Source organism: Debaryomyces hansenii (genome assembly GCF_000006445.2).
Source record: "Debaryomyces hansenii CBS767 chromosome F complete sequence".
NCBI lineage: Eukaryota > Fungi > Ascomycota > Pichiomycetes > Serinales > Debaryomycetaceae > Debaryomyces > Debaryomyces hansenii.
Window position 1 is genome coordinate 331,345 of NC_006048.2, and position 13,656 is coordinate 345,000.

Here is a 13,656-nt window from a genome sequence, read left to right on the forward strand (position 1 = left end):
TAAATTAGATTAATTAAAAGCACCAAAGAAGCGTCGCCGGAGAATAAATAAAGGGAAATGAATTTAGAAACGCCTAACCGAAAGGCTAACGGTGGGAAATTGCCGATTAGTTCGCTAACGAGGTTGTTAAATGAGTCAAGCTCGAACAATACTACGCCGATACTTTCTAAGAATCACTCTCAGACATCATTGGATTCTACGAGTGAAACAATTACACCATCGCATCAAAATCACGATATATTGGAAGGAAACGGACACAGACCCGATTTGGGGTCTGAAGATGTAGATGCTATCACCGGGGGTGTAGGTGGATTTTCGATGGATGAGAATTATGACGACGGCTCATTGGATGTCGCACAACCGCAGGTCATCAACGGGTTTGATCCATCGATAGATATTGTTCCGGAAGATTCGTTCTTGGTTCCTGAATCTCCAAGGACTCAAGGGGGCAGAAATAGTGGCAATACTGCTTTCCAGTACAGAGACGTTCCGATTAAGCCGCCCACCGTTGCCAGCCCTAGGACAAAGAGAACAGGCTCGGTATCACATTCTTCGTTCTTGAATACTGGAGGATACGGAGGTGAAAGCATGTCGTCGTCGATCCCATACAGTGCACCTGGAGGGAGAAGTCATTTATCGAGTTCTTTTACGAATTTAAATGGATTGGGAACTAATTCGCTGGCAAATCAATCGTCAAGCTTCTCCAGTGAAGCGCCCATTACTCATGATAATTCACATATCCCTAATTTGCCCAATGGACAGCCGATTTCATCAATTCATATTCAATCTCCTCAGGTTAATTCTTCGTCGATTGAACCACGTTTTGTTATTTCCAAGCAGCGAGTAGCTCAGGCACAAGCTCAGGCGTCATTGAGTACTTCGAATAAATCAAGCTCTCAATCGGGATTATCATATTTCTTCTCTTCGAAGAATAAAGGTCCAAATAAAAAACCCTCGTCATCAACAGATTTAGGTTCATTCTATAATAATGCCTATCAAGATTATAACAATTCTGTCGTGTTGAGCTCTCCATCATCTATTTCATCAAATGAATCAATCAGTTCAAATGCATTTCCAGCTCCTTCAAGACATAATTCGATGGCTAATTTGAAAAGATTCTTCAAGAAGTCGACTCCAACCAACCCAGCACCAGCTTCAAGTTTATCGTCGTCGTTGAGATCTAATGGAAGCGACCGAAATAGCATTCCTGTTAATAGTGATTTTAATACTACAATGAGCAGTTCGTTCCAACCTGGGTCATACGGACAATCATTGACTGAGTCGTCATCCAATGCCTCGTATTCCCAGTCTCCTAATACTGGGCTCACTATTGGCTCATCTTCCGTCAGTCGTTCCTCGTCAGTTTTGCAGAATAAAATGAATTATCAGCGCGAACGAAGAGGTTCCGTACTGGTCTTGATTAATCCTCAGCAGCAATTGCCATTCTCAAAGAGATACGGAAAGCTCGGTGATAATTTGGGTGCCGGTGCTGGTGGTGCTGTGAAATTAGTGAACAGATTATCGGACAAACAAGTATTTGCGGTGAAAGAATTTAGAGCCAAATACCAAAATGAAACTAAAAGGGATTACGCTAAGAAAATCACTGGTGAATATTGTATTGGCTCTACTTTGAAGCATCCGAACATTATTGAAACCATTGAAATTTGTTACGAAAATGAGCGTATCTTACAGGTTATGGAATACTGTGATTTTGATTTATTTGCAATTGTGATGTCCAACAAGATGTCACGAGAAGAAATTAACTGTTGTTTCAAACAGATTTTATCTGCAATAAACTACTTACATTCAATGGGTTTAGCACATAGAGATTTAAAACTTGATAATTGTGTTATTGATAATAGAGGTATTGTAAAGATTATTGATTTTGGTTCTGCAGTCGTCTTTTCTTATCCATTTACAAAGACTTTGATTGAAGCACAAGGTATTGTAGGTTCAGATCCATATTTGGCACCCGAAGTGTGTGTTTTCAATAAGTACGATCCTCGACCAGTGGATGTTTGGTCAGCGGCTATTATATACTGCTGTATGATATTGAAAAAATTCCCATGGAAAGTTCCAAAATTATCAGATAATAGCTTTAAGTTGTTTGCTAGTAGAGGTGAAATGATTCCATTATCTGAAATGCTTAAAAAGACTCCAGAACAAAGTAGTAATGATTTGAATGAAAGGGGTGACGAATTAGACATTAGTGAAATGAACCCAATTTCGATTTCTAAATCTGAATCAAGTAACCCCCAATCGCTCAACTCCCAAGGTAAGCCCCATACTTCAAGCGAATCAGGTGCGGGAAGATTGCTACTTGCTTTACCAGAGGACTGTCGTCCCTTGATCGGCAAGATGGTAGAATTACCTCCAGCATGTCGTATCTCAATTGAAGAATGTTTCAACGATGATTGGTTGACATCTATTGATATGTGTTATGTGGAACAGACATTAACTCTGGATGGGTCTACAAATTTCGAGGTTGTGCCTTGTGACAATCATGACCACACCCAAGTGGATCAATCAAAAGCTCATATAGCTGCATTCGATAAAACTAAGAAAAAGCAGTAATACATAAAGAATGAATAGTGATGTTGTTTTAATTTTCTTCCAGCATCTTTAATATAGTACATATCGTTTAAGAGGTTAGTGGAAATTGTGTTTATTATACTACACTCAATAGATATCAACCCGAGAAACGAGAACATTGTCTTAGAACTGTGAAATAACTCTTATTAATATATACATGAAAAATATTATCTAATTTACAAGTAGCCTTTAAATATGTCTAAGGAACGATTTTAACACCAACTGCTTCAGCAGTCAGAATCACCGCACCACAGATCGCTTGTAAGTCTACTTCCTTATGTCTGTCGTCTGTTTTCTTAATCTTAGCGATTTCGTACACATGTTTCAACGAGACTTCACCCACTATATTATGCGTTGGCTTATCTGATCCCTTTTTAGCTTGTGCTGCTTTTAATAACAACCATGAAGTAGGCGGTGACTTCATCTCAAAAGTGAATGATCTATCAGGCTTAATGGTTAATAAGCATGGAATTGGAATACCTGGTTGGTAATTACCAGTTCTTGCATTGAATTCTTTACAAAAATCTATGGCCTTAACACCCTTGGAACCTAACGCTGGACCAACCGGAGGAGCAGGCGCCGCTTGTCCAGCGCCCACAATCAATTTAACCATAACATTCTTAGCTGACATGTCGTTTATCTAATAAAATGCAATATACTAGTTCGATCAATTTTTATTGATGAAAAATTGACAAATTTTGTTAGTGAAAAAACCATTGCTAATGTGCAGGATACGAATTTATACTACAAATATAATAGTTATTGAATAGTATTAATAATATAGAACTGAATACCATATAATATGCCCCAATATGACCAGGAAAAATAGTAGGCCCTGTAAAGTAATAAGCCCAAAAAATAGCACGCTCAAAAAAATAGCAAGCCTTCTATGGATAAATATAAAGATCAAATAATTTCCTCGTGGAATCTCGAACGAGAATTATTACTATGACTTTCCTCGCCAAAGATATTACTCCGATCAGCAGGAACCAAGTCATTCTGATCTATGTCATAGTCAGATGGACTGAAGTTGTCCGTTCCGTCGGAGTTTATTCGAGTATGGCTTGCAAAAGGATCATGCTCTTCGGACTCTCGAGTCTCATAAGGTATATCCAATGCGTGACCGATTGAATTCATACGAGTGTGGTTGGCACTTTGGTTTGCACTACCGCCGGCGGCCGTATTCTGGCCCGATGAGTTGGATGCAGTTGACCTGAATATACTGTCGAGGTTATTATTATTCGTGACACCACGATATACGAAGTCATCGCTTTCTTCATTGCTCTCATCATCGGCCTGGATCACAGGAGTGTTATTCTGTCTTTCGATATCTGTCACGCCAGCAACACCACCGTAGGTGTTAGTATTCTTAGATGAGAATAACTTTTTGAACCCCGATTTGTCTTTATACGAGTCCGAATCACCAGAAGTATTATCGTTGAAGTCTGGCGATTGGTTTGTGACCTTCTTTCTTTTCTTCAAAAATAAGAATAATGCAACAAGGAGCCCAATGACAATGGTACCCCCAATAGATCCGACCAAACCACCAATCAATTTGGCGTTCTTTTCCGATGTGGAGCTGGGGGTGTCAGTTTGATCATTTGCCGCCGACGTGGGCACTGTGACCAATGAAGTTATTGTAGTGCCGGAATCTTCGATAGTCGTGTAGTATGAGGAGAATGACAGTGATGATGTAGGTGTTACATGAGATGATGATGTTCTATCAGAGGATGTTCTATCAGAGGATGTTCTGTCAGAGGATGATGAAGGAGAAGATGATGATTGTGTGTGCGATGAGGAGCTTCTTGAAGAGCTTCTTGAAGAGCTTCTTGAAGAGCTGGCCCGCGTGGATGATTCCGAGTGTGAGGTCAGCGACGCCTGGCTTGGAGTGCTTGAAGGCGAAGAAGACGACGATGACAAGGTCACAGACAGGCTGGAACGCTCTTGTGATGAAGAGTGCGACGAGCTGGATTCACTCGACGAGAAGGGGATCGAACTCGATGTCAAAAAACTCGAGCTCGGCGAAGCTGAGGAACTGGAGCTCGATGAGATAAAACTCGACGAACTGGGATTATTCGACGAGCTTAAAGATCTAGAACTGGAACGCGAGGAGCTGGATCTAACAGAACTCGAACTGACCGAGCTGGAACTCGAAGATCTAGAAGAACTAGAACGCGAAGTTTCAGAACTCGAAGTGTCAGAACTAGAAGTGTCAGAACTCGACGAGCTACTACTCGAGTTCTCACTAGAACTCTCACTCGTAATATCCGAACTAGTGGCACTTGCCGGGCCACTAGTTGGACCGCTCGTCTCACTCACCGTCTCACTCCCATCACTCGTAGGCCCTATCGTCTCCGAATTGTCGCTCGTCAAACTCGATCCTCCCGTGGGCCCATCGTCCCCCGAACTTGACGTCGGCCCCCTGCTCGAACTCAGGCTCGACGTTGCATTAAACCCCCCGTCATCTTGCAATCCTCCTCCGTTCCCAGTATCTTCGTCCGCCCTTCGAAATATGTCCCGCACATTACCCATCATGCTCTCAACGTATGTCATACCGTCTAATAGCCTAATCTTCTCTTTTCTGGCCTGAATTTGCCAATATACCGCCGCTAGCTAAAAAGGCACGTTTTTCAACCTGGATCTACTGTTTTGCCTAATTTGGTTCTTGTAATCCCAAATCTCAACCAAAATTAATCCTAAGAGTTTCTCTGGATCCTGTGATACCTATGCTTTCACTAGAGCCTATCCAATATTTACCAATATTGTTCAAACGATCACGATCTATTGTAGAATATATAATTATTTTCCATTTTATATTAATTTATTTATAACTATTAAGGGTAGTAAATTAATGATTTGGCCTCCTGCACAGAACTATTTTTCGTCAACAGATGGGAATACGTGCAGTTACCAAATTTAAGGATGATTGTTCTGTGCGTCATGAGGCTCTATATACGGTAGTTTAATTGAAAAACGAAGATATTTTTGGAACAAATGGAGATTTGGGGCCCAATTGGAGTGAATAAGTAAGCATTGGTGGTGTCAGGAGGTGAGTGTTGAAAGGAACGATGGTTGTACTGTGTGGGAGTAGATTTTCCAGGCGGGATTCGCGCAAGGGGGTGGTACAATTGTGCAGGCGGCTGGATTGGGTGCAAGTGGTGCAATTGGTGCAAAAAAGGACACAAGGGTGTGTAGAATTGGGTGTATTCATATCAGAACGGCCTGGAAGCCCTTGCCGCTGACAACACCCATCCAGTCACCTTGGTCACGGCGCCAACACACGTTGTTGACCTCGAGGTCGTCGCTGTAGGCTAGCACGGGCGACTCGACGAGTGAGGTGAACTCGGGTGGGTGTGACGAGGCCGACGACGGGGTTTTTGGGGCACCGGGATGGCGGATGTTGTTACAATCCCACACAAGGGCCTGACAGTCGTCGCCGCCGGTGAGAAGATAGTTGGAAGACGGGTGCCATTGGATTGAGTTGATGGCTGCGGTGTTGGCTCCGCCCAATGATCCATCGAGCGCCGCCACTGGGAGTCCGGGCATTCGCATGTCGATGATTATTACCTGGTTTGAGTTGACGCCGATGGTGGCCAAGTAATTCTGGTCGATGTTGGACGCCGAGAGCTTGAGAAGCGCCCGCGAGTTGTGGTGAGGTGTTGTTAGGGTCAGCGCAGATGTCGGTGGGTGCGACGGCTCGTAGATGATGGTCGAATGCTCCAACGACCTCAAGTCAAACACACGCATCGACCCATCGTTTCCTACCGACGCAAACACATTGGTCGAGTTGTGGATGAACTTGACGTCGAACACCTCCGAGTCGTGGGCGATGAGCTGGGTCTTGACAGTGGCCGTGTCTGTGGCGGCGCCCAGGTCTGAACTGGGGTCTGCAGTGAGGCTCGATCGATTCAAGTCCCATACCGTGCATGTCGTATCGACAGAAGACGTTATGATGAGGTTGGGGTCGACCTTGTTCCAGTCAAATGAAGTGACGGGTGGAAAAGTGTTCATGTCTTCACTTGCGCTTCCCGATGCACCGGTATTCGACTGAGCGGACGAAGACGTCGACGACGATGCAGTCGCCGTGTTATTGGCAAGAATATGCGTCTGGGTCAATTTGTAGTCGCTATTCTTATCGAGTGCTTCGTGATCCACCTTGTAGAGTCTCAACACTTCCAGCGATGCGCCCAACCGCTCAGACACCCCATTTCCCATTCTGAGCATCGACGGATCCCACTGCAAGTTAGTGACAGGGTAATCTACCGATACCTCTGCCACCTTGTGGAAATCAAACCCCTCGATCGCATCATCCTGGTAAGCGCTTGACGTGGGCGACCCCATCGTGACATCATCGTCATCCATATCGCCATTGCCCGCACACGTAGCTTCTCGTCCGTAGCCTACTCCATGAACAACCAGTATCTTGTTGGAGAACCCTTCCTTATACGAGCTCAATGCAATGCAATCCATCTCTCCGCCATTTAAATATGTCCAGTCTGAGCAATATAATGGATCGGGAGAAAAATAGTAGCTATGGCGATCAAGAACACCCGACCCTCCTTCGTTAGCTAATCCCCTGTTGTTCCCATTCGAGCTGGGTGGTAGTAGCGCATGTCGACCGCTATAGAATTGCGTCCTTTGTTGTTGTTGTGGACTGGTATAAGAAAGCCCGTATCCTCCTTGCGAATACGGCATCCCCATAGAAACAGAACTTCGTTTGTATTTAGTTGGATTCTGCCACTCCATATCCACCTATGCCTATTCTCTAGTATACTTCTGTGGTTATCTGTTATCAAATTTACTCAACCTTGCTTCCAATATCACCGAGACCCTCTAAAGTCTGAAATGTGAAAAAGCGGGATCATGTGATCAATTATTATTATTACTATCATTGACTCGTATTCATTAGAATAACTTGATATTAACTGTATAGTATATATGTATAACCTATAAATATATGTGTGTAAGACTTTAAACGACTAGAAATGCATAACCCAAAAGCCACGCTTATTGGTCTGCGGCAACCTCTTCAACTGATGGACAAGTGCACATCAAGTTCATGTCACCGTAAGTATCGTCTACTCTGGAAACGGAAGGCCAGCACTTAGATTCCTTCAAGAAGGGCAATGGGTATGCAGCCTGTTCTCTAGTGTAGCCTCTGGCTTCCCAGTCGGCTTGGGAAGTGGAGACGATATCATTCAACGAATGAGGAGCATTCTTCAATACTTGGCCTAATGGTTCTTTATTGGCCATGGCATTGATTTCCTTTCTGATGGACAATAAGGAGTTGATGAATCTGTCCAATTCTTCCAAGTTTTCAGATTCGGTTGGTTCAATCATCAATGTACCGGCCACTGGGAAAGACATGGTAGGGGCATGGAAGCCGTAATCTTGTAATCTCTTGGCAACATCGATGGCTTCAACACCAACAGCCTTGAATTCTCTCAAGTCCAAGATGAACTCGTGAGCACAGTGCTTCAATCCCTCGTCGGTGGAGGCACTATGGTCGACGAACATAATTTGGTAGTCGTCCTTCAACTTTTCTAACATGTAGTTAGCGTTCAACATGGCAATAGACGAAACGTGTGGTAAGGCCTTGGCACCCAACATCTTGATGTACGAGTAGGAAACTGGGATAACTGAAGCAGAACCGTATGGAGCAGAGTTAACGGCTTGGATGGATTCATTAGTGGAATGAGGAGTGTCTAAGAAGTGATGCTTTGGTAAGAATGGCTTTAAGTGTTCCTTCACACATACTGGGGCTTGACCTGGACCACCACCACCGTGGGATAATGCAAAGGTCTTGTGAATGTTCAAGTGACAGACATCTGCACCTAAGTCACCTGGCGAAGTCAAACCAACTTGGGCGTTCATGTTAGCACCATCCAAGTACACTAAACCACCGTTGTTGTGCACAAGGTCAATTGCAGTCTTGATACCTGGCTCGAATAAACCGTAAGTAGATGGGTATGTGATCATGATAGAACAAAGATTTTCAGCGTGCTTTTCGGCCTTCACTTTCAAGTCATCTACATCAATAGAACCGTTATTCAAACACTTGACTGGAACAACCTTTAATCCACACATAGCAGCAGAGGCTGGGTTAGTACCGTGAGCACTAACTGGAATAAGACAAATGTTTCTTTGTTCGTATTCACCCTTGGATTTATGATATTGTCTGATTAATGATAAACCAGTGTATTCACCTTGAGCACCAGAATTTGGCATATTGGTAGTAGCATCAAAACCAGTGATGTCATTTAAATCTTTTTCGAATTCGTCGACTAATTCCTTGTAACCTTGAGCCTGGTTTAACGGAGCAAATGGATGTATTTGATTGAAACCTGGCATAGATAAAGTTTGCATTTCAACGGTGGCATTCAATTTCATAGTACATGAACCTAATGGGATCATGGAATTAGCCAAAGATAAATCTCTACTTTGCAATAAATGCAAGTAACGTAACATGGAAGTTTCAGAACGATGGGTGTTGAAAACTGGATGAGCTAAGATTTCGTCGGTTCTCAATAACTCGGTTGGTAATTTTGGTAATTCTGAGATTGACGATGTGCTGAACAGATCGTTGCCTGTGAAAACATCCACCAATGCAATCAAGTCCTTTTCTTCGACAGTTTCATCCAAACACAAGGAGACCTTATCTTCGCCTGCCTTGAATAAATTGATATTATACTCGTTAAGAGCCTTGTTCAAGATTTCGTCAGACTTAACACCACCACCCAACTTAACAGTTAAGGTATCAAACCATTTATCGTTGACAATCTCGTGTTGAGAATTGTTGGAGATTTCATTAGCTAAAACAGTAGTGTAACCGTAAACTCTAGAAGCAATGTCTTTCAATCCCTTTGGTCCATGGTAAACAGCATACATGGCAGCCATGTTAGCTAATAAAGCTTGAGCAGTACAAATATTAGAGGTAGCCTTTTCACGCTTAATATGCTGTTCTCTGGTTTGTAACGCTAATCTCAAGGCAGGTTTACCTAATCTATCCTTTGATAAACCAACAATTCTGCCTGGAATTTTACGAGAGTATTTCATGTTGGTTGCGAAAAATGCAGCGTGTGGACCACCGTAACCGAATGGAACACCGAATCTTTGAGAAGTACCCAATGCAATGTCGGCATTAAATTCTGCTGGTGATTTGATTAAAGTCAAAGCTAATAAATCAGTAGCCATGGCGAAAAGACCCTTGTGAGCATGAACAATCTCACCAACTTTAGTGTAGTTGTTAAGCGAACCATCAGTACCTGGGTATTGAACTAAGGCACCGCACGAATCAGAAGCAATCCTCTCTAATTCTTCAAGACCTTCTTGAGTAGATAATGGTAATTCGACAATTTCTACTCCGATATTTTCGGCTCTAGATTTCATAACATCTAAAGTCTGAGGGTGGAGGTTAGTATCAACCGCATATTTACCTCTTTTGCCCTTCAAACTGTGGAATGATAAGGACATGGCTTCACCTGCAGCGGTACCTTCATCCAATAATGAAGCATTAGCCATATTTAAACCAGTTAAGGAAGTAACCATGGTTTGGTAGTTTAATAATGATTCTAATCTACCTTGCGAGATTTCTGGTTGGTATGGAGTATAAGAAGTATACCATTCTGGTGATTCCAATAAGTTTCTTTGGATCACTGGTGGAACCTTAGTACCAGCATAACCCTTACCAATAAAAGACTTGACAATTTTGTTCTTATTGGCCAAGTTATGTAAATGTTCTAACATTTCCAGCTCGGTGAACCCTTGTTGTGGTTGAATTTGTAATGCTCTCTTGTATAAAACATGTTCTGGGATAGCCTTACTTAAGAATTCGTCCAAATCCTTGTATCCCAAAGCTGACAACATGGTCTTGACATTTTCTGGTGTAGGACCAAGATGACGTCTAGCAAAGGTGTCCAAATTGCCTAAAGAGACAGTTTTGGCGCTTGGATCATAAACCTTCTCATAGTCAGCGGATGAAGTATCTGCCTTGGAAGCTAAAAATCTGTTACTAGCGGCAAGCTTCAAATTCAAGTTGTATGCCCTTGGAACAGATCTAGTCAATGTAGACAATCTATTAGCACGAGCTGATCTTGCAACAACTCTTGAAATCATCCTTCTTGTCTATTATTTTTTTGCAGTTTAAAACAAAAAAAAATTAATCTATGATTGTATCTATTGAACCAAAGATGAATGATGATAAAACCCATTCAAACACTTTTTATAAGGATTCTACATGGTTTAAATACTTCATAGGCCAATACAAGCGTTGTTGGAGATCAGAGTCAATGAAAATATTTATACACGGTGTTTTTTGCGACTCGGATTTCCCCAGAATCTGACTCGGCAATATTCATAAATTAGAAATCCGTCTCTTTACAAAACATAAAAAACCTATCATTTTTAATGCCATACATATGAAGGGCCAGTAGCCACTTTAGAAATGATGTGAGACTAACATATTAATATTTTAACGTACTAATTAACAATTGTTGTTCTTATCAGATTATTGACTCGAGATGTTGCGCCGAACAATCACATGTAGAATGATAAGGAAAATTTTCACGATATATCCGGCACAAATCAGAGATGGCATTGCAGTATACAGTAGCACGGATAGAGGAAGCGATTAGAATCTAATTAATTACTACGATAGGACAAAATTAAACACCTATTAAACATTGAACTATAAAATTACTTACAAAATAAACCAAATTTAAACCGTAGGAAAAAGAACTCAAAATTTGTGGTATTAAATTCAAGTAGACTTTCCCAAATACGTTTAAGGAGCTTATTTCTTAGCAGCCTTTTGAGCAGCCTTGGTAACCTTACCAGCCTTGTCAGACTTTTCAACAGACTTGATAACACCGACGGCAACAGTTTGTCTCATATCTCTGACAGCGAATCTACCTAATGGTGGGTAGTCAGTGAAAGCTTCAACACACATTGGCTTAGATGGAACCATCTTGACAATAGCGGCGTCACCAGACTTGATGAACTTAGGGTTGTCTTCTAACTTCTTACCAGTTCTTCTGTCAATCTTTTCGATTAAGGTGTCGAACTTACAGGCAATGTGAGCAGTGTGACAATCTAAGACTGGAGAGTAACCAGAGGAGATTTGACCTGGGTGGTTCAAGACAATAACTTGAGCGGCGAAAGAATCACAACCCTTTGGAGTGTCGTTCTTGGAGTCACCACAGACGTTACCTCTTCTAATTTCCTTAACGGAAACATTCTTGACGTTGAAACCAACATTGTCACCTGGAACACCTTCGGTTAATTGTTCGTGATGCATTTCAACGGACTTAACTTCAGTGGTAACACCAGCTGGGGCAAAGGTGACAACCATACCGGCCTTGATGATACCGGTTTCAACTCTACCGACTGGCACAGTTCCAATACCACCAATCTTGTAGACATCTTGCAATGGTAATCTCAATGGCTTATCAGTTGGTCTGCTTGGTGGTTCAATGGCATCAATAGCTTCTAACAAAGTCTTACCAGAGGACTTACCAGCCTTGGTTTCCTTTTCCCAACCCTTGTACCATGGACAGTTTGGAGATGCTTCAATCATGTTGTCACCGTTCCAACCAGAGATTGGGACGAATGGAACACTCTTTGGGTTGAAACCGACCTTCTTGACGAAGTTGGAACATTCCTTGACAATTTCGTCGTATCTGTTCTTGTCCCATTTGACAGAGTCCATCTTGTTGATAGCAACAATCAATTGCTTAACACCTAAGGTGTAAGCTAATAAAGCGTGTTCTCTGGTTTGACCATCCTTAGAGATACCGGCTTCGAATTCACCAATACCACCAGCAATAATCAAAATAGCACAATCAGCTTGAGAAGTACCAGTAATCATATTCTTGATGAAATCTCTGTGACCTGGAGCATCAATAATAGTGACGTGGAACTTTGGAGTTTCGAACTTCCATAAAGCGATATCAATGGTGATACCTCTTTCTCTTTCAGCCTTTAACTTGTCTAAAACCCAAGCGTACTTGAAAGAACCCTTACCTAATTCGGCGGCTTCCTTTTCGAACTTTTCAATAGTTCTCTTATCGATACCACCACACTTGTAAATTAAGTGACCGGTGGTAGTAGATTTACCGGAATCGACGTGACCAATGACAACGAGATTAACGTGAGTCTTTTCTTTACCCATTTTGATTAATTAATATATAAAATATATGTTTGTGGAAAAAAAATTTTCTAATTGTAATTTAAAAATCAGGGATACTCCTGATCCTTATATAAGATCCCACAAGGTAACAGAGATGAGACGCATAGAAAATTTTTCCTAAAAAAATTTCTCACTGGTTCTGAAAAGTACGCTGATTTGTTCTCTCATCTACGCATATAGCAATATTAGTACTATTGTTTAGCGGATAACTGTAGAAATAAAAGCAATAGATAGATGTGGAGGTCATACCCATTAAGAGGATGATCTTGAAAGTTTGGGACCATGAGAGGGAGTTTTAGGTCCATAAGTATACCGATCTATGTTATAATAATGGCTGTGAAAAAGTTCTGGGGAGACGGGTCGCAGTGTTTTTGCCATCATTACGCTGTCCGAGAGTCATTGACGGAGACGGGGGCGGTCAATTGCGTAGTACAGGTGACCAATTCCTGGTATATTCCAGAGGATGTGAGTCAATAGGTATCATCGGGTATAGAAAGAATGAATCAGTAGATGTCGATGGGTAGAATATACATGAGTCAATGTAATTAGAGAGTGCAAGTCTGAAGAAATAAGGTTTATCGAATGAGTCAGAAAGTTTATTACTGGGGAGTAGGCTTGGTAGGGGGGAGCAAGCTTTGGAGTGACGAGATATGTTGTGGAGGGAGTTAGTTAGAGGGTGAGTCAAAAGTGTAGTCAGACGTGAATTTTGGTTGCGATTGCTGCGTATGCAACATTGTAGATGAAAGTGAGATGTTTCGAACCACGATAAGAGTGCAGATGGACAAGAGATATATATGGTTGGATTCTAAGCTACAATAACCAATTGAGGCTGGCAGTAACATAAGACTATTTATATTGAGTAGAGCGTGATCAAAGGC

The 13,656-nt window shown here is 42.0% G+C and overlaps 6 protein-coding genes across 6 annotated transcripts; 1 reads left to right on the forward strand and 5 right to left on the reverse strand. All coding sequences in view use genetic code 12, as the record gives it.

Moving 5' to 3' along the window:
• Nucleotides 1-57: 57 nt before the first annotated feature.
• Nucleotides 58-2,574, forward strand: DEHA2F03718g (DEHA2F03718p; the record flags this gene model as incomplete). Its single annotated transcript, XM_460528.1, has 1 exon — nucleotides 58-2,574. One exon carries the CDS (start codon nucleotides 58-60, stop codon nucleotides 2,572-2,574), a length of 2,517 nt encoding a protein of 838 aa, XP_460528.2.
• Nucleotides 2,575-2,791: 217 nt separating this feature from the next.
• Nucleotides 2,792-3,223, reverse strand: DEHA2F03740g (mitochondrial 54S ribosomal protein YmL19; the record flags this gene model as incomplete). The annotated part of the gene is made up of 1 exon (XM_460529.1): nucleotides 2,792-3,223. The coding sequence occupies one exon, from the start codon at nucleotides 3,221-3,223 to the stop codon at nucleotides 2,792-2,794; it is 432 nt and encodes a 143-aa protein (XP_460529.2).
• A 275-nt stretch (nucleotides 3,224-3,498) lies between these two features.
• DEHA2F03762g (DEHA2F03762p) lies at nucleotides 3,499-5,145 on the reverse strand (the record flags this gene model as incomplete). Its single annotated transcript, XM_460530.2, has 1 exon — nucleotides 3,499-5,145. The coding sequence occupies one exon, from the start codon at nucleotides 5,143-5,145 to the stop codon at nucleotides 3,499-3,501; it is 1,647 nt and encodes a 548-aa protein (XP_460530.2).
• A 654-nt stretch (nucleotides 5,146-5,799) lies between these two features.
• DEHA2F03784g (DEHA2F03784p) lies at nucleotides 5,800-7,338 on the reverse strand (the record flags this gene model as incomplete). The annotated part of the gene is made up of 1 exon (XM_460531.1): nucleotides 5,800-7,338. One exon carries the CDS (start codon nucleotides 7,336-7,338, stop codon nucleotides 5,800-5,802), a length of 1,539 nt encoding a protein of 512 aa, XP_460531.2.
• A 261-nt stretch (nucleotides 7,339-7,599) lies between these two features.
• DEHA2F03806g (DEHA2F03806p) lies at nucleotides 7,600-10,707 on the reverse strand (the record flags this gene model as incomplete). Its single annotated transcript, XM_460532.1, has 1 exon — nucleotides 7,600-10,707. The coding sequence occupies one exon, from the start codon at nucleotides 10,705-10,707 to the stop codon at nucleotides 7,600-7,602; it is 3,108 nt and encodes a 1,035-aa protein (XP_460532.2).
• Nucleotides 10,708-11,383: 676 nt separating this feature from the next.
• On the reverse strand, nucleotides 11,384-12,760 carry DEHA2F03828g (DEHA2F03828p; the record flags this gene model as incomplete). Its single annotated transcript, XM_460533.1, has 1 exon — nucleotides 11,384-12,760. One exon carries the CDS (start codon nucleotides 12,758-12,760, stop codon nucleotides 11,384-11,386), a length of 1,377 nt encoding a protein of 458 aa, XP_460533.1.
• Nucleotides 12,761-13,656: the final 896 nt, after the last annotated feature.